The 23,366-nt window shown below is 52.9% G+C and overlaps 1 protein-coding gene across 1 annotated transcript in view; it reads right to left on the bottom strand.

Moving 5' to 3' along the window:
• STX7 (syntaxin 7) overlaps positions 1 to 22,673 on the bottom strand; it is a 47,495-nt gene extending 24,822 nt beyond the window's left edge. Inside the window, exons 1-2 of the mRNA XM_068167923.1 lie at positions 22,589 to 22,673; positions 7,628 to 7,780 (exon numbers count right to left, since the gene is read on the bottom strand). Of these exons, the coding sequence (XP_068024024.1) occupies positions 7,628 to 7,709 (82 nt within the window). The 5' untranslated portion in view covers positions 7,710 to 7,780; positions 22,589 to 22,673. The remainder of the gene's footprint in view (positions 1 to 7,627; positions 7,781 to 22,588) is intronic.
• Positions 22,674 to 23,366: the final 693 nt, after the last annotated feature.

Here is a 23,366-nt window from a genome sequence, read left to right on the forward strand (position 1 = left end):
CAAACAAATCTGATGGACAATCCCTGAAACACAGCTGCTGCTTGAGAGAGCAGAGCATGAAATCATAGTCACAGAATGCATCCAGTTGGAAGGGACCTCCCAAGGTCCCTGGAGGGCCCCAACAGGTGCTTAAAAGCCCTAAACAACCACCAAAGCTTCATCCTAAATCAAAGAAACCTTCCTGACAACAGTAGTAATAATCACAGAATCCTGGAATGTTTTGGATTGGAAGAGAACTCCAAAGGTCATCCAGTCCTGCACCCAGCAAGGACATCCTCCACTAGATCAGGTTGCTCAGAGCCTGTTTGAGCCTCAGCCACTTCCATGGGCAACCTGCTGCAGTGTTCCAGCAGCCTCCTGGTGCAGAACTTGTTCCTCACATCCAATCTCATTTTGAACCATTGGCCCTGGTGCTGTCCCTGCAGGGCTTTGGGAGCAGTCCCTCTGCAGCCTGCTTGTAGCTCCTTCAGGTACTGGAAGGTACCAGGTTTCCCCAGAGCCTTCTCTTCTCCAGGCTGAACACCCCCAGCTCCCTCAGGCTGTCCTCATAACATTGCTGCTCCAACCCCCTGATTATTTTCATGGGATGCAATAGAAACTAGACAAACTTGCTGTGGCAGGAGAAGTATCCCAGACACAGGGATCTCAGCAGCTGAAGCTGACCTGCTGGTAACATGCTCTGTATGAGCTGGAGTTTGTGGTACAGTTCCAAACAGGAAAGGAAGTCAGCAGAAAGCAGAGTCCACGTGAGAAAGCAGCTCTCAAAGCCATACAGACTCCCTCTAGCCACAGGTGGCTTCCAACCTGAATGATGCTGTGAACATATTTCAAAGCTTTTTAAATTGGGCTTTTTGCTTGTTTTACTTATTCTGCTTTCATCTCTCCATCTGCTGAAAGATCAGATCCCCTCTTGTACAATTTGCTCTTCAAGAGAAGAAGGGAAAAGAATAACCTCCCAGTGTGGGCTCAGTGCTCTGCAAGGCACGGCCCTAGGATGGTAAACGAAGATGTCTGGCAGAAACACAGCTCTGTGAGCAGGCAGGGCTTGTTTTGTCACAAAGAAACATTCCAAGGAAATACTGAAGGGAGGCACTGAGATGTCTCCCAAGTTACTAACAGCTGCCATTAAGCTGCCACATAAATGAGAGTGCAGCCTATGAAACCCAGTTCTGGAACTCGTGCTCCTGCAGTAAACACCAATTCAGACACCTTGATAACAGGTTCTCCACCTGCAAAGCCCAGACAGCTTGGAGCTGGCAGCATTCCTCACACTCTGCTCTCCACATTCAGACAATCACAGAGCAGCAGGGGTTGGAAGGCACCTCTGCAGAGCATCCAGTCCAAGCCCCCTGTCAGAGTAAGGTCACCCAAAGTAAATCCCCCAAGAACACATCCAGGTAGGGTTTGAATGACTCCCAAGAAGGAGACTCTACAACCTCTCTGGGCAGCTTGCTCCAGGGCTCTACCCCCTCAAAGCAAAGAATTTTTTTTCTTATATTTAGGTGGTAATTCCTGGGCTCTGGATTGTTCCCAGTGTCCTTTGTCCTGTCACTGGACACCACTGAGAAGAACCTGGCTCCCTTTAGACATTTCTAAGCATTAATGAGATCCCCTCTCAGCCTCTTTCAAGCTCATCAACCACAGCTCTCTCAGCCTCCCCTCATCAGACTGATGTTCCAGGCCCCTCAGCATCTTTATGGATCTCTCTGGACTCTTTCTACTAGTTCCTTGTCCCTCCCTCGACCTGCTGACCACACTCTTCTTCACGAATCCCAGAATGCCAATGGCCTTCTTGGCTGCAAGGGCAGATAGCTGGCTCATGGTAAGCCTCCCAGGTGCCTCTCCCCAGAGCTGCTCCACAGCAGGTCACCCCTCACCTGTACTGGTGCAGGGATTATTCCTTCCCAGCTGCAGGAGTCTGTGCTTGCCCTGGTTGAAATTCACAGGTTTCCCCTTCCCCTGAGTCTCCAGCCTGTCCAGGTCTGGCTGGCTGCACAGCCTGATGGGGGGTCAGCCACCCCTCCCTCACCACCAAAGTGGCTGAGGGAACATTCTGTCCCTGTTCTTCATATTCAGGCACCTTTAAATTCATATTTCAAAAGCCATCTAGATTTTATAATAGGTACAAGCTAGGCCTGGAATGAGAACTGCAGATTGCAGACAGACTGACTTTCAAACCTTAATCCTAAATTCTGTTAAGACAGAAATTTAGCAGCTGCCTGAGCCAAAGAGTTGCCAAAGCTCATGATCCACTTCCCTGGTAGTATTATTGCAGCCTAAAGCTTTCCTAGCTGTTTGCAGCTCTGCTTGCCACACAGGTAACACAGCTGCAAAGCCAAACCAGCGAGGCACAGCTTTGCAGGCAGTGCTGAGCTCGCTGAAGTCCAGGACACAGCACTGCAGCCCATGCAAAGAGACAGGGTTCAGCTCCCCAGGTCCTACAGCACTGCTCCAAGTGAGCAACAATGGCAGCCTGGCTCAGGTCAGAAGCAGGGTGGGCAGCAGGGCCAGGAAGTGACCATCCCCCTGTGCTCAGCACTGGGGAGGCCACAGCTCAGGTGCTGTGCTCAGCTCTGGGCCCTCCCTGCAGGAAGGACACTGAGGGGCTGGAGCCTGTCCAGAGCAGGGCAGCCAGGCTGGAGAAGGGCCTGGAGCCCCTGGGCTAGAGGAGGGCTGAGGGAGCTGGGGGTGTTGAGGCTGGAGGAGAGGAGGCTGAGGGAGACCTCCTTGCTCTCTGCAGCTCCCTGCAGGGAGGTTGGAGTGAGGAGGGGACAGCCTCTGCTCCTTGGTGGCAAGGGACAGGAGCAGAGGCAATGGCTCCAAGCTGCCCCAGGGGAGGCTGAGGCTGGATGTGAGGAACTATTTCTGCCCTGGAAGGGCTCTCAGACATTGGCAGAGGCTGCCCAGGGCAGTGCTGGAGTCCCCATCCCTGGGGGTGTTCCAGCAGCATGGAGCTGGTGCTTAGGGAGCTGGTTTGGTGCTGAGCCTGCAGTGCTGGGGGGAGGGCTGGGCTGGGGGAGCTGGGAGGCCTCTGCCAACTGGATGGGCTCTGGGATTCTTTGACTCTCTAAAGAACATCAGGAGTGGGGCTGAGAGCCAAACTCTCTCCTGCCTGAGGCCTGCCACTGAAAATGGGATTTCAAGAGTAGCCCTAAGTTTTGCAGTCCCAGCTGGTCAGTGGAACAGTTTTGACAAGAGACAGAAAAACCCTCCCCAGGCTAGTTCCCTGAATCTCAGCTGATAAAACCTGAGCTTCAGGCTGAGGGAAGCAAGACTCCATTCCCTAGATGTTGCTGAGTGATGTTACAATCACTGAGATCTGCAAACATGCTGGAAATGCAAACCAGAGCAGGGTCTGTGTGAGAAGAATAACTGAAAGCAGAGTCTGTGCCCAGAGAGCTCTGGGGTTTGGTATCCCTAACACAGCCAGGTATTCTCCTGCCTTACACTTCCAAGGGAGCTCAAGGTGCAGGCAGCAGGGGATGATGCTAGGTCAGTTGTATCTTCAAGGCCTTGAATGTCCTCTCACATCATAGAATCCCAAGATCCTCAGGTCTTCCAGTTCCAACCCCCTGCCATGGGCAGGGACACCTCCCACCAGCCCAGGTTGCTCAGGCCTCATCCAGCCTGGCAAGGGAGGAGGCATCCAGAAGCTCCCTGGGCAACCTGTTCCAGGGTCTCCCTCACTGTCAAGAATTTCTTCCACATCTCCAGTCTCAATCTCCCCTCTTCCAGTGCAAAGCCACCATCCCTTAGCCTGTCATCACAAGGGCTCTCCACCAAAGCAACTCAAACATCCCACTGCAGACAGGGGTTCAAGCACACAGAAGCACTTTGCAACTCTCAACACATCTGCAACATTAGAATCAATCTCATGAGTGGATCAACAGGTCAACAGAATCCTTTCTTTGGAGTTAAAGGGGTGCTAAGCTAACCCAGCTGTTACCTGATACGAACAGAGGTCCTCTCCATCACCACAGAACACCCCAAACGAATCAGAACACCATCTTACAGATGATTTAATCACTGGTGTGCTACACCAGCACAGTGTTGAACTTCGCTTCTCAGTCAGTACCAGTGGGCCAGATGAGCAGGGGAAGAAGGGAGGTAAGGCTCACAAGTGTTACTACAGCAGCAGTATCACACAACCACAGACCTGCTGAGGCTGGAAGAGACCTCTGAGATCCTCCAGTCCAACCTCTCCCCCAGAGCTCACAGCCCCAGCCCTGCTGTGAGCCACTGCCACTGCCCCACAGCCCTCAGCACCACATCCATGCAGCTCTGAAACCCCTTCAGGGATGGGGACTGCAGCACCTCCCTGGGCAGCCTGGGACAGTGCCTGAGAGCCCTTGCTGGGAAGGGATTGCTCCTGATACCCAACCTGAACCTCCCCTGGCACAGCTTGAGGCTGTGTCCTCTTCTCCTGTCACTTCTTGTACGTGAGAAGAGACCAATCCCCACCTCACTACAACCTCCCTTCTGGGAGCTGTAGAGAGCAATGAGGTCTCCCCTCAGCCTCCTCCAGACTGAACAACCCCAGCTCCCTCATGGAACTTGTCTTCACAGCCCTTCACCAGCCTCACTGTGCTCCTCTGGACCCACTCCAGCACCCCAATGCATGATGAAACATAAGGTATTCCACGGATCTGTTTTATCCTGTACGTTTGGCATATCACAAACATATCCAACGTATTTGGAGAGTGTGTCACAGCCGGCCCTTGAAGGAACCTGACCGCGCAGACTGCTGCTTCCCCCCTGCTAGGGTGTGTGATGCAAGCTCGGCAGCACAGTGCTGCTGACTGCAGGAAGTTCTTCTGGCCTCCTCCCACAAGTTAAAGGGCCAGCTTCCGCCTCCGGGGAGAGGCAGCTGCCTGCAGTTACTCTCTGTCTCTTGATCTCTGCAGCAGCACACTCTGCTTGCATGTCAGCAGAAGTGTGAATTCCTTTTGAGCAAACTCCTGCAATGTTTGCTGATCTGAAACAAACCTCTCTTCCTCCAGTAATCTCACTCTGAAAACCAGAATGTTTACACAGCTCTGGATTAACCAAGAAAATTTCAGGTCTGGTGACACCCCTTACAAATTCCAAGCATTTCTGGACAAAAGAACCAAATGAATTCAAGTGCTTAGAAGGCATAAACAGATTTAGGGTTAGTCTCCCCCTCCCTCCCTAACCAAAGCCATAAAGTGCAGTCTAAGACAGCTGCTCAGCAGCTGACCAACTCTAGAGCTCCCAAAGCTTGCAGGTTTTCCCCTTTTGGCTTGGAAGCTCTTGCAGCTCACATCTTCCAACAGAAAGCTGGGCAGGTAATACCCAACAGAAAGCTGGGCAGGTAATACCCAACAGAACAAAGCAGCCAGAAAACAGAAGGCTCAGGTCAGGGAACATGTTCAGCAAACCCACAGGATCCAGACCAGAAGCAGAGCAGACTACAAGACCCACTGAGTGCTACAGCTCAGGCAGACTGACTGGAGAGGGGTGGAACCCACTTGGATACCTACCAGTCCTAGAAAAGTGTTTCACAGCAGGTTCTGAAGGCAAAGCTCTTTCTGAAGCCATGAAACACCCAGGACTAAGAGAGACCTGGACCTGGATCTTGGCAGGGCAGAAGGCCCTTACTACTGCTCAGACATGAGCCATCCAAACTCCAACAAGGGAAGGAGAGCAGGGCTGCAGGTAGCCCCTGCAGCATGTCTCCTGCTGTCTAAGCCTGGCCTTTAGCATGCCCTGGGGTTGCTTAGCCTGGAGAAGAGGAGGCTCAGGGGAGACCTTCTTGCTCTCTACAACTACCTGAAGGGAGGTTGTAGCCAGGTGGGGGTTGGTCTCTTCTCCCAGGCAACCAGCATCAGAACAAGAGGACACAGTGTCAAGCTGCACCAGGGTAAGTTTAGATTGGATGTTAGGAAGAGGTTCTACACAGAGAGAGTGATTGCCCATTGGAATGGGCTGCTCAGGGAGGTGGTGGAGTCACCATCACTGGGGGGCTTCAGGAGGAGACTTGATAGGGTGCTTGGTGCCATGGGTTAGTTGATTAGGTGGTGTTGGGTGATAGGTTGGACACAATGATCTTGAAGGGTCTCTTACAACCTGGTCTATTCTCTTCTATTCCTTGTTTGTCACAAGGGGAGGGGGACACAGGACACAGCAGAAGCAGAAGAGGAGCTGGAAGAGGAGGATCAGACTAAGGACTGGCCACAACTAGCATCAGATGGTTAATTCTGTTCAATGACTGCTTCACAGCACTCCAGCTTCAGCCACTGATTTCACTTTATGTTTTCACCTGACAACAGAGACTGTTTTGGGGTTTACTCCTTGGTTCCTCAGTGTCTGTGGCAGCTTGCAGTTGCTTCTGTGGGACCAAGTCAAAGTCAGCTGCCATGAGACTGAGGGAATTCAGGCAGATTTTAGGAAATAAAAGCATAACAGCTTTACAGAGCCACTCTGTTAACTTCAGATTGAGGAAATACAACTCTGATGGACAGAGTTAATGGGGGGGGGGGAGGGAAATCAACACTTTTCTTCCTGTCTGTTGAGATATAAAAGATTTTTTTTCTCAGAGAAAATACAAAGTGAAGCTGAAAACCAGTAAAAAAGTCCAACTGGTGCCACTAATCTGTGGCACAAATATCACCTCCTAAAATTTGTCTTAAACAACAGAGACCAAAGCTGTATGAAATCTGCCCTAGGTCAGAACTGATGTGCAGTTTTCATGTCCAAGCAGCCATTTGTGCATGCAGACTACGTCCTGCACAACAGAAAAACACAGCCCAAAGCCCAGCCACACGCTGCTCCTGGCTAGCTCCCTTCCGAAAAGCAGAATGCTTGGTGTGATGTGTGAGCTCAGGCTGGATTTGCTTTCTGCATCACACACAATCACAGAACACTAGGGGTTGGAAGGGACCTCTGGAGGTCATCCAGTCCAACCCCCTGCCAGAGCAAGGTCACCCATGGCAAGTCACACAAGAATATATCCAAATGGGTTTTGAAAGTCTCCAGAGAAGGAGATTCCCCAGCCTCTCTGGGCAGCCTGCTCCACGGCTCAGCAGCCTCACAGTGAAGAAGGCTTTCCTCATGTTCACACATATAGACACACACACTTACGAAAAACAGGGGGAAAGGGAAAAAGACTGAAAAGCTCAGCAGCCTATCTTAGCACTCACATGCCACCCCAGCTGCGAGGTGGCACGAATCCAAGCACAAGCACATTCAACTGGCACCACCTTCCCTACACATCTAATGAACTTCCAAGGGCAAGCTGCAAGGCCACAGCTTCTGGCCCTGCTAAACAACTTGAGCTCCAGCAAATATTGATGCAATCCTTGGTCAGCAAACATCTCAGCCTGCCCTCTTAAGGTGCCACAGAAGAGGCCAGAACAAAGCTGGCTTATTAGCAGCACCTTCATAATGACTACTTGTTCAGTGAATGCAGTGATCATTACCTTCCCAGGACAGCTCCCACCTAACCCCCACAGAGGAGTGGAGCTGCTCTGTGCGGTGCCAGAAACCTGGCAAATGAGCAAAAAAAAGTCAAAGAGTGAATTCCCATGAATGAAAGTGAGCAGCTCAGCTCAGCTGGGGGACAGCACCATTACCAAGTGTAGTATGAGACATGCACAATGAGACTCACAGCTCTGGGCGATCTTCTGGATGTTGGAAGTGATGCGCTGGGCCAGCTGGTTGGCATCCTCAGGGCTCGCACCATACGACATGGCTGAGGAGGTTCACTGGCACGGGCCTCCACAATGGCAACAGGGCAGACAGTCTCCACCTGCCCAGGAACCTAAACCCCCTCCCCAGAAAGCAGAGTTAGGGCTTGGTCGTTGCTTTACAGTCTTCATCACCGTAATGAACAGCCAGGAAAAGATTAAAACAAGCTCCATGCACTGCAGTGTGGCCTCCTCACAAACACAGCACCTCAGAGGGAATTTCAGGGAATGCTTCCTTGAAAAAAGTACTAAGTAAGAGCAGGACACACTTCTGGAATCTCCTACAACCCTTACTAGTGAGAGTCATGTTAATAAACACAGGTTAAGATCTGCAACATCACAGGAGCTTTGTCCTTTGCCCAGCCTGTTACTTATTTCCCTCACGGTAGAGCAGAAGAAGCTTGCACCTTCCTTTGGGTCAGATCAGAAGACAGCTGCACCTTTCACCTGTCAGTGCCCAAACCCCTGATGAATTACAGCCCCCTGCCCAAACTTACAAGGGTTATTGCCATCCATGTACCACCCACCCCCAGCAAAAACCCCAGCAGAGGCCACAAGATATCAGTGAGGGAGGCACCCAGCTCTACCTGAGCAGCTCTCACCTGTGCCAGCTTCAGTTCTGCTGTAGAACCACAGAACTGCTGAGGCTGGAAGAAACCTCTGAGATCCTCATCTCACAATCCACCACTGCTGCTAAGCCACTGCCATGGAACCATGTCCCTCAGCACCATATCCACACATCCCTGCAGCACCTCCCTGGGTGCCTGGGACAGTGCCCGAGAGCCCTTGCTGGGAAGAGATTGTTCCTAATATCTGATCTGGACCTCCCCTGGCACAGCTTTCATCTGAATTATCTGAATTGCCTCTTTATCCTGTTTCAGCTGCTGTCTCTCTCAACATGAACTCACACAAATATAGTTTTAGGAGTGGGGTTTTTTCACCCAGAACTATCAAAGCCTATCCAACAAATGTCCACGTCCAACCACACATACACTCACAAGCACGTCTGCCCTGAAAGCACACAAATATATTGTGTGGTATCTACCTCTCAGGGGGTCTGCTTTACACCCCAACAGATCAAGTTTCAACACAAGCTCAGAGGTACTCTAAATCTAAGTTAGCAGGACACAGGCACCAAGCACCCCTGGCCACTCACCTGCTCTGCAGTCAGAGTGCAGAACAGTCCAGCAGATCTGCAGCCAGCAGAGCCCCACAACTTCCTCCGGGCTGTACTTAGGTTTAACATCTCCTTTCCAACCTCCTGCACAACACCTTCACAGCTTCAACATCTTACCGTCACCAGTTTCCCACAGTTCCAACAAGGCCTGGCCCAAACCATGTGCCTTCAAGCAATGTCACAGAAGCACAGAAAACAGAATGCGTTCAGTTGGCAGAGCCCTCCCAGCTCCCCCAGCCCAGCCCTCCCCCCAGCACTGCAGGCTCAGCACCAAACCAGGTCCCTAAGCACCAGCTCCATGCTGCTGGAACACCCCCAGGGATGGGGACTCCAGCACTGCCCTGGGCAGCCTCTGCCAATGTCTGAGAGCCCTTCCAGGGCAGAAATAGTTCCTCACATCCAGCCTCAGCCTCCCCTGGGGCAGCTTGGAGCCATTGCCTCTGCTCCTGTCCCTTGCCACCAAGGAGCAGAGGCTGTCCCCTCCTCACTCCAACCTCCCTGCAGGGAGCTGCAGAGAGCAAGGAGGTCTCCCTCAGCCTCCTCTTCTCCAGCCTCAACCCCCCCAGCTCCCTCAGCCCTCCTCTAGCCCAGGGGCTCCAGGCCCTTCTCCAGCCTGGCTGCCCTGCTCTGGACAGGCTCCAGCCCCTCAATGTCCCAGTCCTCTCCTCCTCACCTCTCAGCTTCTGCTTAAGAAACACTGCTAAAAGCCAGTTTGAGGGAGAAAAAGCAGATTTAAATATTCAAAGAGAAAAGAAGGAAGTGGAAAGGCCAGTTGCTATCAAAGTGTGATAGCAGCTGTGCTGTAGTTTGCAAACTCAAGTCCTCAGGAACTTTTTTAAAAATGTCCTTGTTGCCACATTCTTTGCCCTTTGGCAGTGCCAGGGTCACACAGCACAGCAGCACCATGCTTCCTTTGTAGCCTAACTGCTTCACATCTCTGTGATAGGAAGTGACCTGCAGTTGAGCTGCCAACTCTGCTCAGATCCATGACACATCCCACCAGGACTTCATCAGGGCTCCAGCTGCAGAGGTCAGGCTCATCCCTGCTGCCTGTGCCAGACAAACAGCTGCCAAGCCCTGCGGGGCTCTGAAGTGGCTGCTCCACCAGGCTTCTAAACCTTGCTTGGAGGCTTTAGGCTGCCAAGAATCCCCTAGGAATGGGCAAGCTGGCTGCTGATGAAGCAACAGGGAGTGGATCTGCACTCTTCTAGGTACCTGCTGCACCTCCCTACAGCAGTGCTTCCTGTCCTTGTCTGTACCACAGGCAGATTTGGGTCATTCTGAGTCGCTGACTGAAGTGTGGAGTCCCACAGCACCAATGCTGGGTAAAAGTACTTTTTAGTTAAATATCAGATGAAATGTTAAAAGTTACACATTGATATGCAGCTGCAGGGGAGAAGAGACAGCAAAAGAGCAAAGTTAGGTAGAGAGGGACCTGGGGGTACTGGTCGATGGTAGGCTGAACATGAGCCTGCCGTGTGCCCAGGCAGCCAAGAGGGCCAATGGCATCCTGGCCTGCATCAGGAACAGTGTGGCCAGCAGGAGCAGGGAGGTCATTCTGCCCCTGTACACTGCATTGGTTAGACCACACCTTGAGTCCTGTGTCCAGTTCTGGGCCCCTCAGTTTAGGAAGGAGGTTAAGTTGCTGGAAGGTGTCCAGAGAAGGGCAACAAAGCTGGGGAGGGGCTTGGAGCACAGCCCTGTGAGGAGAGGCTGAGGGAGCTGGGGCTGCTTAGCCTGGAGAGGAGGAGACTCAGGGGTGACCTTATTGCTCTCTACAACTACCTGAAGGGAGGTTGTAGACAGGCAGAGGTTGGTCTCTTCTCCCAGGCAGCCAGCACCAGAACCAGAGGACACAGTCTCAGGCTGCGCCAGGGGAGGTTTAGGTTGGATGTTAGGAAGAAGTTCTACACAGAGAGAGTGATTGCCCATTGGAATGGGCTGCCCCGGGAGGTGGTGGAGTCACCATCATTGGAGGTGTTCAGGAGGAGACTTGATGCGGTGCTTGGTTGCATGGTTTAGTTGATTAGGTGCTCTTGGATTGGTTGATGGGTTGGATGCGATGATCTTGAAGGTCTCTTCCAACCTGGTCTATTCCATTCCATTCCATTCCATTCCATTCCATTCCATTCCATTCCATTCTAAGCACCTGTGCACAAACGCTGCAGAACTGAAACTGCTTCAGGGCTGCTGCTTCTCCCTTCACATTTGCATTCAAACAGCTGCCTATGACCATTCTCAGCAACAGCACTGCAGTCAGGAGGCACACACAAGGTATTTCCTCCTGGTCTTGACAAAAGCAGTGACCAACTTCTTTTGTCTTCAACACTTCTAAGTTAACCTTCAGTGTCTTTAAGGGAGTTACAGATGTACAGATTGTACAACTATCAGACATGGAGCTTCTCAAGCTGCTGGCTACAGAGCTGGACAGCCCAACACAACACATCATGGAAGGATGCTCAGGTGACTGACTGAGAAGCCTACAGGTTCTATTCAGCTTTTCCTCTGCACACACAGATCCCTCAGTACAATTCTTGGTACCCACACATATCACAGTGTAGATTCACAGTAGCTCTGAAGGCCAGCAGTGTAAATTCACAGCTGGTTCACTCCACACAAATTCTTCCACCAGCAATGCTGTGCCAGAGCACGTTAACCACAGAGGCTGTGGACAGGGTAAGTCACTAGACTGCAGAACAGAGAGAGGGAGAGGTAAGTGTTCGGTCATCAGCTTTGGTCACCTCCCAGTCTTCACCACAAACTCTCAAAGTCAAGAAAAAACAAACGGAACAGCACCAAGAGAAGAAAACTTTTGCATTTGTTTAACTTTTTTAGACAGGAGGTGTGAACTTTTTCCTCATTCCAGCTCTCACACAACAGGGGCATCTGAACCAAACCAACTCCTACTTCAACCCCACACCCCCTTTGCTTGTTAGCTGAGTTACTCACATGCCCCTGAAAACATACTGGCGCTCCATACCCAAGCAGAAAAGGAACGCTAGCACCAGCTTGTCTTCTAGAAAGGAGTTTGTCAGAGAAAAAATCACTTTCCCTTTGCCTAATTCCAGTCTTATCACTGCCAAACACAGACAAGAGAGTGGAAACTCAATAAAAGAGCAGCTGCTAAGTGTCACTGAATGGTCTATCAGGACAAAAGGATGTGATGTGACAGCACACAGCACATCTTGGATCTCAGCAGCACCCACCTAAATACCTTGCAGGCTGCAGGCAACTGCAGTTAACAAGCACCTGCTCTAGTCTGCATGTTCACATTCAGGCACTCTAACACTTTTCCTTCTATCAATGTAGCCCACAGAGACTAGGACCAGAACCCTTCAGCAATATTTGTACTGTTCAAGCAACCTTTTAGCATGACCCAGACACAGATCCTTAACTTTCCAAAAGCAAAATGCAGCTGCTGCATTTCATAGAAATACTTGAAAATGTAAATCTGATCTGAATAAGGATTTTATGCCTTGAAATACCCAGGCCTGGGGCTTTCCTGTTACAGAAACAAAGCTTCTCCAAAACAGCTCCTAGCTGTGACTTCCTTTGCAATCTATTGCCAAAAAAGGGCATCAAGTCCTGCAGGCAGAGTGAAAGCACAGGCAAAAATGACCAACTGCTGGAAAAAGTATTGTGGCCAGTCACAATTTTCAACACAAACACATTTCTTCCAGCAGCAGCCATGAGCAGTGAGACTGCTGCAATGAAACAGTGTGCCTGTCTCTCTCAATAGGTTTTATACCCAAAGAATGAGATTAGACAAGGCGCACTTGTGGGCTGCTTCTGGCACCTGCCAAAGACACCTATACCGCACAACCATCTTTGGACAGCAGCTGCTGCTGATTTTTGCAGCACCTTGGCAACAGGTGGAATTCATCTGGGGGAAAAAAAAAAAAAAAAAAAAAAAAAGCTCCTGGGTAATAAGCAGGAGGAGCAGGCTGAGTGTGGCGGGGGAGGGCTCTGTCACAGCACCTCAGGGATTCTCCCATCTGTGTGACAGCTGGTGACTGCTGACCTGCCAGCTCCACCTCTGTGCCTGGGAAGATCATGGAACAGATGCTTCTGGAAGCTACCCTGGAACACATGGGGATTTGAACCAGCCAGCATGGTTTCAGCAAGGCCATGTTGCTCCTGACCTAACCAGAGGCTTTCTACATCACTGGACAAGGGAAGGGCCATGGATGTCACCTATCTGGACTTCTGTAAGGCCTTTGATGTGGTCCCCCGCAAGATCCTTCTCTCTAAGCTGGAGACATATGGATTTGATAGGTGGACTGTTCAGTGGATAAGGAATTGCCTGGATGGCCACATGCAGAGGGCAGCTGGGTGACAACTGGTGTCCCTCAGGAGTCTGCAACCAGTGCTGTTCAGTATCTTCATCAATGACACAGGGACATGCAGGGCACCCTGAGACAGTCTGCAGGTGACACCAAGCTGTGTGGTCGATGTGCCAGAGGGACCTAGACAAGCAGAAGCAGGCCCAGGTGAACCTTAGAAGGTTCAACAAAGCAACCTGCAAGGTCCTGCACCTATGCTGGGACAATCCTTGACACCAGTCCAGGATGGGGTATGATGAAATTGAGAGCAGCTCTGCAGAGGACATGAGAAGCAGCCTGGGCTGCATCCAAAGCAGTGCAGCCAGCAGGTTGAGAGAGGAGATTCTGCTCCTCTGCTCTGTGCCGCTGAAACCTCACCTGGAGTGCTGTATCCACCTCTGGAGCCCTCAACACAGGAAGGACCTGGACCAGCTGGAGCAAGTTCAGGGGAGGCCATGAAGATGATCAGAAGGCTGGAGCACCTCTGCTCCAGGGAGACCTTAGAGCAGTCTTCTAGTACCTGAAGGGGCTACAGGAAAGCTGGGGAGGGATGTTTGACAAGGGCTGGAAATGACAGGACAAAGGACTGTGGCTTGAAACTATAGCAGGGGGAGACTGTACAGTGAGGGAGGTGGAACACTGAAACAGGTTAGCCAGAGAGGTTGTGGTGGCTTAACACCCTTGCTGAAAACAAAGCGGGGGAGGGCTTGCAGGTGCTTTGCCCTCCCTGCTGGGCGTTTTCCCCCTGGGAAACTGAGTCTGTTCCACTCCCCCCTCCCTGCCCAGCTAGGGTATAAAAGGGAAGGCATTGGGGTCATTAGTTCTCCTTTTGGCTCCTGCCTCTCCTGGATGAGATCTACTGCGGCTGCCCTCCTGCTCCTCTGCCACGTGGTTGGGCCTGATCCTTCTCCCTGCTGCCTCCGCGCCTCTTCAGAGAAAAACTGGTTTTGTATTCTTCCTCTTTGTCCCCCTCCCATCCATCCTTGTTCCTTGCCCTTGTGAACCTTTCCTGTTATTGTTATATATATATATTGTTTAAAGAGAACTCTTTACCTCTCTACTTCCAGGCTGACTCCAAATTATTGGGTTTTTTTCCCTCTCTGCTGGGAAGGGGGGGGGGGGGGGGAGAGAGATTCTCAGCCTTGCCCCCATCTGAGCTCTTAACTCCCAGTTAAGGCTTAAACCAGCACAATTTTTGGCGCCCAACGTGGGGCTTGGAAATTAATCTTGTATTGGGAAGGCACTACTTTTTCTGAAAGGAAGGGACTGGAAGTAGAGATGGCAATTTTGAAGAATCTGATGGTCCAAGCCTTTGCATGGATGTTTGGCTGGATCTTTTGGACCCACATCTACAAATTAATAATGTACCATGTGGTGTGGTTAATGATAGAGATGCTGCTCAACTGGATAAAAACTTTACCAATGAAGTTGGGCATGTATCTCTTGAATGCTTTGAATTTCACTGTCAGTGATAACTTTTCTAACATAGGAAATTTTCCTGAAGCAGGCTATGAACCAATGGTGTAGATAAAAATGTCTGTAATGGAAAATTGCTTTACATTGCAATATGCTACATATGCTTAAATGTAATCCTTATAGGGGCATTTGCTGTGAGCATGTTGGGTGGGGGAAGAGCTAACCCATTAAGAGCTGTTTGGAGGGTGATTACACACTCCTTTATACTCTTTAATGACTGGGGGCGTGTCTGCTGTGGGCATTGTGAGCATGCTGTAAACACAAAGAGGGAGGGGTTGGGTTATAATGAGTGTGCCAGATCTCAGCCTGAGCCCCAGGCACAAGGGTTTGCCCCACCACCAGCAGTTCCACAGTTGACCCCTGATGCTCCTGCCAATGCAGTCTCTCTAGCACTGGTCACCACGCGCAGGAAAAGAAGTCAAAAATCATTGCCAAGCACAGATGGTGAGGAAGGAACCTCAGCAGGCTCCAGCACCTCACAGAACCCCCTGCAGTGGGTCAAGATGAGTCAGACCAGGAAATAACTGTCACATCTCTACCCAGAAAGGAACTAAGGCAAACTCGTCTGCATTACACATGGAATGAGGGTGAGGCAGTACTAAGCTGGGCCCTGAGATGCTGGGACAAGGGGGTGGACACAGTGGACCTGGACAAGAGGGAGGCGAAGCTTTTAGGCTCCCTGACTCGTGATGCTGGTCTGGACAAAGAGTTAGCCAAACTTGATGGAATACACACTCTCTGGGCCTAGATCCTCAATGCCATCAAGAGCTGGTACCACTCAAGGGATGACCTGCCCTGGGCCCCAGTTAGATGGACAACTATGGAACAGGGCATTCAGTATCTGAGAGAGAGGGCCGTGATGGAAATCATTTATGGGGATGGCCAGCTCCCTTCAGACCCAGATGAGGTGCCCATGAGACGGCCCTTCGTAAAGAAACTCACCCAGGGTGCTCCTCAGAAATATGCTCACACGTTAGGAGGGATACTCTTGACTGGACAGGATGGAAGTCCTAAAACTGTCTGTGAGTTTGCCAATGATTTAAGGGAATATGAGGACAGCGTAAATCAGAAACCCCTGATCTCAGCCATAGAAACTATGGCTAAAGACATTGTCAAAGAGATCAAGACCTCCATGTCTGAACTGAAAAAGGGGAGCGATGCCTCCTTTTCCCCTTCTCCTTCAGCATGGGTCCAGGTTTCAGCAATCAGGAACAGGCGACCTTCCCCTAGGAGATCACCCCAAACCAATCAGGGAATGTCAAGGGGGCCTCTGTGGAGGTTCCTTTGTGACCATGAAGAGGACATGGACACCTGGCATGGCCAACCTACCTCTGCCCTCTGGAACAGGGTGCGGGAACTGCAAGGTGGGCACCACGGGGATAACTCATCTAGGAGAAGGGCTGCCCCAGTTGCCCGGAGTGGTCCATCCCACTCAAGAGACCCTTCCCCTAGTAACACAGGACCATGTGACAAGTGTGGACATTGCCGCCAGCATTAGAGGTGCCCTACCTCCAGCCAGGTGGAGGCCAGGGATAACAGAGTATACTGGGATGTGTACGTGAAATGGCCTGGCACTTCAGAAGCCCTGAAGTACCGAGCTCTGGTGGACACAGGGGTCCAATGCACCCTGATACCATTGGGGTACAAAGGGGCTGAGCCCATAAGCATTTAAGGAGTCACAGGAGGCTCACAAGACTTGACTGTACTGCAGGCTGAGATAAGCCTGGCCAGGAATGAATGGGGAAAGCACGACATAGTGACTGGTACAAATGCACCTTGCATTCTTGGCATTGACTTTCTGCGGGAGGGATGCTTCAAGGACCCCAGGGGGCACAAGTGGGCGTTTGGGGTGGCAGCTGTGGAGACTGCAGGCAAAGAACAGCTGTCCACCATGCCTGAGCTGTCGGATGACCCCTCTGTAGTGGGCAGCCATAAGGTGCAGGATTTGAAGTTACCTATTGCCTCTCGCATAGTACATCGCAGGCAATACAGGACCAACAGAGACTCTCTGCACTCCATACATCAACTGATTCGATGACTGGAGAGCCAGAAGGTGATAAGCAAGGCTCACTCCCCCTTCAACAGCCCGATATGGCCAGTACGGAAGGCAAATGGGGAATGGAGACTGACTGTGGACTACCGTGGCCTGAATGAAGTGACTCCTCTGATCAGCGCTGCGGTGCTGGACATGCTGGAGCTCCAGTACGAGCTGGAATCGAAGGCAGCCAAGCGGTATGCCACAAGTGACATTACTAATGCCTTTTTCTCCATTCTCATTGCAGAAGAATGCAGGCCACAGTTTGCTTTCACCTGGAGGGGAGTACAGTACCAATGGAATCGGTTGCCTCAGGGCTGGGTCCATAGCTCAACTATCTGCCATGAGGTGATCCAGACTGCCTTGGAGAAAGGTGGAGCCCCTGAGCATCTGCAGTTCATCGGTGACATCATCGTATGGGGTGAGACAGCAGAGGAAGTTTACCAGAAGGGTAAGAGGATAAGTGATATCCTGCTGGAGGCTGGCTTTGCCAGCAAGATAAGCAAGGTAAAAGGGCCTGCCAGGGAGATCCAGTTCCTGGGTGTTCGATGGCAGGATGGCCGTCGCCACATCCCTCAGGAGGTGGTGAACAGGGTAGCCACTATGGTGCAGCCCACGAACAAGAGACACAGTCCTTTTGGGGGCTTGTGGGCTTCTGGAAAATGCACATTCCCAGGTCCAGTCAAATTGTGAAGCCTCTCTTCCATGTAACAAGGAAGAAAAATTATTTTCTGTGGGGACCCAAGCAGCAGGTGGCATTTGACCAGATCAAACGAGAGGTGGTCCAGGCTATGGCACTGGGACCTGTTCCAACTGGACCAGAGATCAAGAATGTGCTGTACACTGCGGCCAGTGAGAATGGTCCTACGTGGAGCTTGTGGCAGAAGGCTCCTGGTGAAACCAGGGGCAGGCCCCATGGTTTCTGGAGGAAGGGGTACAAAGGCTCCACGGCCAACTACACCGCAACAGAGAAGGAAATCCTAGCTGCCTATGAGGGTGTCTGGGCTGCCTGTGAGGTCATTGGGACTGAGTCACCTCTATTTCTAGCTCCAAGGCTTCCAGTCCTGACCTGGATGTTCAAAGGGAGAGGCTCACCCCCACATCATGGCACAGATGCCACCTGGAGTAAGTGGATGGTCCTGATGACTCAGCGAGCTCGGATGGGGAACTTCGAACGCCCTGGCATAGTGGAAGTAATCACCAACTGGCCAGAGGGTGCTGACTTGGGAATGCCACCAGAGCAGACAGTGACCCGTGCTGAGGAGGCTTCCCCATATAACGATCTCCCTGACAACGAGAAGGGCTATGCTCTATTTACAGATGGGTCCTGCCAGCTTGTAGGAAGCAAGCAGAGATGGAAGGCAGCTGTCTGGAGCCCGACAAGGCAAGTGGCAGAAGCAAGTGATGGAGAAGGTGAATCCAGTCAGTACGCAGAGGTAAAAGCTGTCCAGCTGGCCCTGGATATAGCAGAACGAGAGAACTGGCCAGTGCTGTACCTCTACACTGACTCCTGGATGGTAGCCAATGCCTTGTGGGGGTTGCTGAAGGAATGGAGGAGGAATGGATGGCAGAGAAAAGGGAAGCCTGTTTGGGCTGCTGACCTGTGGCAAGACATCGCTGCCCACCTGGACAGGCTGCCAATAAAGGTGCGACACGTCGATGCACACATCCCCAAGAGCAGAGCCACAGAGGAGCACAAGCACAACCACCAAGCAGATCTGGCTGCTAAGATCTCCCAAATAGACTTGGACTGGGAACACAAGGGCGAGCTGTTCTTAGCTCGCTGGGCCCATGACACTTCTGGCCACCAAGGGAGAGATGCCACATACCGGTGGGCTCGGGACAGATCCGTGGACATCTCTATGGAGGCCATCTCACAGGTCATCCATGAGTGTGACATCTGTGCTGCCATCAAGCAGGCCAAGCGCATGAAACCTCTGTGGTATGGGGGGAGATGGTCGAAATATAAATATGGAGAGGCCTGGCAGATCGACTACATCACCTTTCCTCGGTCTCACAGTGGCAAGCAGTACGTACTGACCATGGTGGAGGCAAGTACAGGGTGGCTGGAGACCTATCCAGTTCCTCATGCCACTGCTCGCAACACCATCCTGGGCCTAGAGAGACATATCCTGTGGAGACACGGCACCCCCGAGAGGATTGAATCAGACAATGGAACCCACTTCAGGAACCATCTCCTAAGGGACTGGGCAAAGGAACATGGGATTGAGTGGATTTACCACATCCCATACCATGCACCAGCTGCAGGGAAGGTCAAGCGCTACAATGGCTTGCTAAAGACCACCCTAAAAGCCATGGGGGGTGGAACCTTCAGGAACTGGGAAAAGCACCTAGCTCAAGCCACTTGGTTAGTGAACAGCAGAGGATCTGTGAACCGAGCTGGTCCTGCCCAGTCTGACCTGCTGCAAACAGTGGATGGAGATGGAGTTCCTGTGATTGCTGAGAAGAACCTGCTGGGGAAGTCAGTGTGGGTTTTCCCTGCTGCTGGTGAGGGCAAACCAACCCGAGGGGTGGTCTCTGCTCAGGGGCCGGGTCACACGTACTGGGTCGTTAGAAACTGGGGACATTCAGTGCATCCCACAGTGGAACGTGACTTTGGCTAAGAGGGGATGAACTCAGAGGGGGCAATACACACCAATGTATTATAGTCACTGTGTGAATAGTTATAAATTGATCTAAGATTTTCCCTCCTAGCTTAATACCAGCCTAGTGTCCAGGACTCAATATACACACCGCACATCAACCCAGAGAGCTCCTGGGTCATCTCACCTGCACCTGTTCCTGCTTCCCTACAGCGATGGACTGTTCCTGATGTCCCTACAGCAATGAACTGTTCCTAATTTTTTTCCTTTCCCTTTCAAAGACAGACTGATTCCTGATTCTTCTCCATATTCCTGCCCAGTTCAAGCACCACGTACATTGACCACCACCTGAGAGAGAGACTGCCCTGGGAGAGAGCGAGCCAGGACAACAAGGGACTTGCATTCAGGATTCGAATACCACGTGAGGGGACTGTAACAGGAGAGTGGAAGTGGAACAGAGGGGTGGATTGTGATGGCTTAACACCCTTGCTGAAAACAAAGCGGGGGAGGGCTTGCAGGTGCTTTGCCCTCCCTGCTGGGCGTTTTCCCCCTGGGAAACTGAGTCTGTTCCACTCCCCCCTCCCTGCCCAGCTAGGGTATAAAAGGGAAGGCATTGGGGTCATTAGTTCTCCTTTTGGCTCCTGCCTCTCCTGGATGAGACCTACTGCGGCTGCCCTCCTGCTCCTCTGCCACGTGGTTGGGCCTGATCCTTCTCCCTGCTGCCTCCGCACCTCTTCAGAGAAAAACTGGTTTTGTATTCTTCCTCTTTGTCCCCCTCCCATCCATCCTTGTTCCTTGCCCTTGTGAACCTTTCCTGTTATTGTTATATATATATATTGTTTAAAGAGAACTCTTTACCTCTCTACTTCCAGGCTGACTCCCAATTATTGTTTGGTGGATTTGCTCCTTTCCTTTGTTTTTTCCCCTCTGTGCTGGGAGGGGGGGAGGCAGGGGAGAGATTCTCAGCCTTGTCCCCATCTGAGCTCTTAACTCCCAGTTATACATTAAACCACCACAGAGGTGATGAAGGCCTGACCCCTGGACCATTCGAAGCCAGATCTGACAGGGCTCTGAGCAGCTTGATCTGCTGGGAGATGTCCCTGCTGACTGTGGGGTGGTTGGACTGGATGACCTTTGAAGGTCCCTTCAGGTTGGGATGCACTAGGTTGACTGCATGATTCTACAACTTAGTAACACAAGTGAGTCATGTCACTTTGTGCTTTTATGGCTCCTAATGTGCTGGAGTCCTGGTTCACAAAGGCAGCTGGGGTCTTCCATAATACAAAAGCAACTCTGAGCCAAAACAAACATGCAAACAAAATCTCAGTAAACTAAATCCTTCCTGTTTTCCTAAAGGAACTACTAAAGATTTGAGAATTTCCCTTATCATCTGGTTCACGTAGACATCAAATTTAAATCTGTATGGGGTACAGAAAAGCAAGCAAGGTTTTATAGATTCATAGAACAGTTTGGGTTGGAAGGGACCTTAAGGATCACTCAGTTCCAACCCCCTGCCATGGGCAGGGACACCTCCCACCAGCCCAACTTGCTCCAGGCCTCATCCAGCCTGGCCTTGCACACCTCCAGGAAGGGGGCAGCCAGAGCCTCCCTGGGCAGCCTGTGCCAGAGTCTCCCCAGCCTCACTCTCAAGAATTTCCTCTTCATCTTCAGACTCAATCTCCCTTCTCACAGCTCAAAGCCATTGTCCCTTGTCCTGGCACTCCCAACCCTTGTCAGAAGTCCCTCCCCAGCTCTCCTGGAGCCCCTTAAGGGACTGGAAGGCTGCTCTAAGGTCTCCCTGGAGCCTTCTTTTGTCCAAGCTGAACAATCCCAACGCTCTCAGCCTCTGATTCTCCAGCACTCTGATAATTTTCATGGCCTCCTCTAGACCCTCTCCAACAGCTCCAGGTCCTTCTTGTGCTGGGGGCCCCAGAGCTGGAGGCAGTGCTGTATGTGGAGTCTCAGCAGAGCAGAGGGTCAGAATCCCCACCCTGTGCTGCTGCCCTCCCTGCTCTGGATGCAGCTCAGCACTCAGCTGGCTCTGGGCTGCCAGTGCTATCTTTGCTCGAACACAGCAACGCCAACAGAAAAGATGTCTGATGGTAATTTTCTGCTCCACTCTGCCCAGTTGCCCCAGTCTTGCCACATCAGTCACACTGAACCACACCAAAAGAAACTTGCATTACCTAACAGCCAGAAGTAATTCTTGTAAAGGAAAAAATAAATCATTATTAGATGGTGCTAGAGGTCAGTGTTCTCTCCATTCTCCCTAGGAATAACTCTGTCAGACAAAGATGTAATTTGAAGTGGTGGCATTTGCAGCTGTCCAGTGTGGCAAATAAATTACTGAAGCCTGAAATACTGTTAGGCCTTAATGCATCTCCAGCACTCAGCATCTGTGGCTCAAAAATATGCCTGGCATGGTTTGATTCATCCTCATGAACATCTGCAGCTGAAGGAAGCACACAGCTTTCAGAAGCCTAACAGAACATCTTTGTTCTTGGGAAAAGCCTGAAGTAAGGGAATTACCTTTTCCAGGAGCGTACAGGGGCCTGACAATGAAGCAGGAAGAGAAAAAGGATGGAGAGAGACTATTTCCAAAATCCTGCAGGGACAGGACCAGGGGCAGCGGTTTGAAATGAGAGCTGGGCAGATTGAGATTGGATGTTAAGACTCAGTGCCTTGCATTTCATCCGAAGCAGAGTGAAACCTTCCATTTCCTTCTACAGTTTCCGACGTGCCCACTTCTGAAACAGCAGCAAGTGATTCAGCGGGAGAGGAGAGCAAACGCGGGGCCAGGGCTCGGCTGTCACCTCCCTCCGTGCTGCTCAAGGGCCCTGCTCGCCCCGGCTCGGCAGGTGCACGGAGGGCGTTTACTGTGCAGAAGGCGAGGATCCGACCCTGCGGCTCGACATCAACTCCTGTAGAACACCGGCTGCAGGCCCCGAGTTTCTCTTTAAGGCATCAGGGCCAGCGCCCACCCCACAGCCATGGGGTCGGGGGTGCCCCGGCGAGGGGCGGCGGGAGATGAGGGTGGTGGTGACACAGCCGACTGCTCCCCTAGCCCACGGCCCAGCACCCAGCCCCTGCCGCAGCCGCCCCGCTCGCCCCAGACAGGCACAGGACCGGGCCGGGAGCGGAGGCGGCTCCGACCCCAGGAGGGGCTCACGGCTGCAGCCCCTCCAGCCGGCGCTGCCCCCCAACGCCACCCTGCCCGCGGGCAGCGCTAACGCCCCCCAGCTCCCCAGCTGAGCGCCGGCCGCTCTTACCCGGCCTGGCGATCCTGCTGCCCCGGGCGCGGCAGGGACGGCAGCGGCAGACAGGGCGGGCAGGGGAAGGGCAGCAAGAGCCCGCCCGCCCCGCCTGCTCCCGCCCCCCCGCCCGCCCCGCCTGCTCCCGCCCCCCCGCCCGCCCCGCCTGCTCCCGCCCCCCCGCCCGCCCCGCCTGCTCCCGCCCCCCCCGCCCGCCCCGCCTGCTCCCGCCCGCCCCCCCTGCTCCCACCCTCTCCGCCCGCTCCCCGCCCCCCCGCCCGCCCCGCCTGCTCCCGTCCCCCCACCCGACCCCCCTGCTCCCCCCCCCCCCACTCGCCCCGCCTGCTCCCGCCCGCCCCCCCCTGCTCCCACCCTCTCCGCCCGCTCCCGCCCCCCCCGCCCGCCCCCCCTGCTCCCGCCCCCCCCACCCGCCCCGCCTGCTCCCGTCCCCCCCACCCGCCCCCCTGCTCCCGCCCCCCCCACTCGCCCCGCCTGCTCCCGCCCGCCCCCCCTGCTCCCGCCTGCTCCCCCTGCTTCCGCCTGCTCCCGCGCCATGACGGCGGAGGCGTGGGGGCGGCGGAGCCGGCCGCGGTCCCACCCGGCGGCGTGGGTGGGCGGCAGGGCTACGCCGTGCGCCGGCGATCCGCGGCCCCCTGGGGGCCGGCGGGGCTGGAACCTGCGGGCGGCCACCTACCGCCGGCCGCCCCGGGAGCCGCAGCCCTGCGGCTGTGAAGATGAGAGGCGTGTGGAGTGCAGCGTAGGGTAAAGGGTTAATGGCCTCGGGAGAAGATGAACA

This window comes from Melanerpes formicivorus, unplaced genomic scaffold (assembly GCF_026170545.1).
Source record: "Melanerpes formicivorus ecotype bairdi unplaced genomic scaffold, bMelFor1.0.p_v2 SCAF_125, whole genome shotgun sequence".
In the NCBI taxonomy this organism is placed as follows: Eukaryota; Metazoa; Chordata; class Aves; order Piciformes; family Picidae; genus Melanerpes; species Melanerpes formicivorus.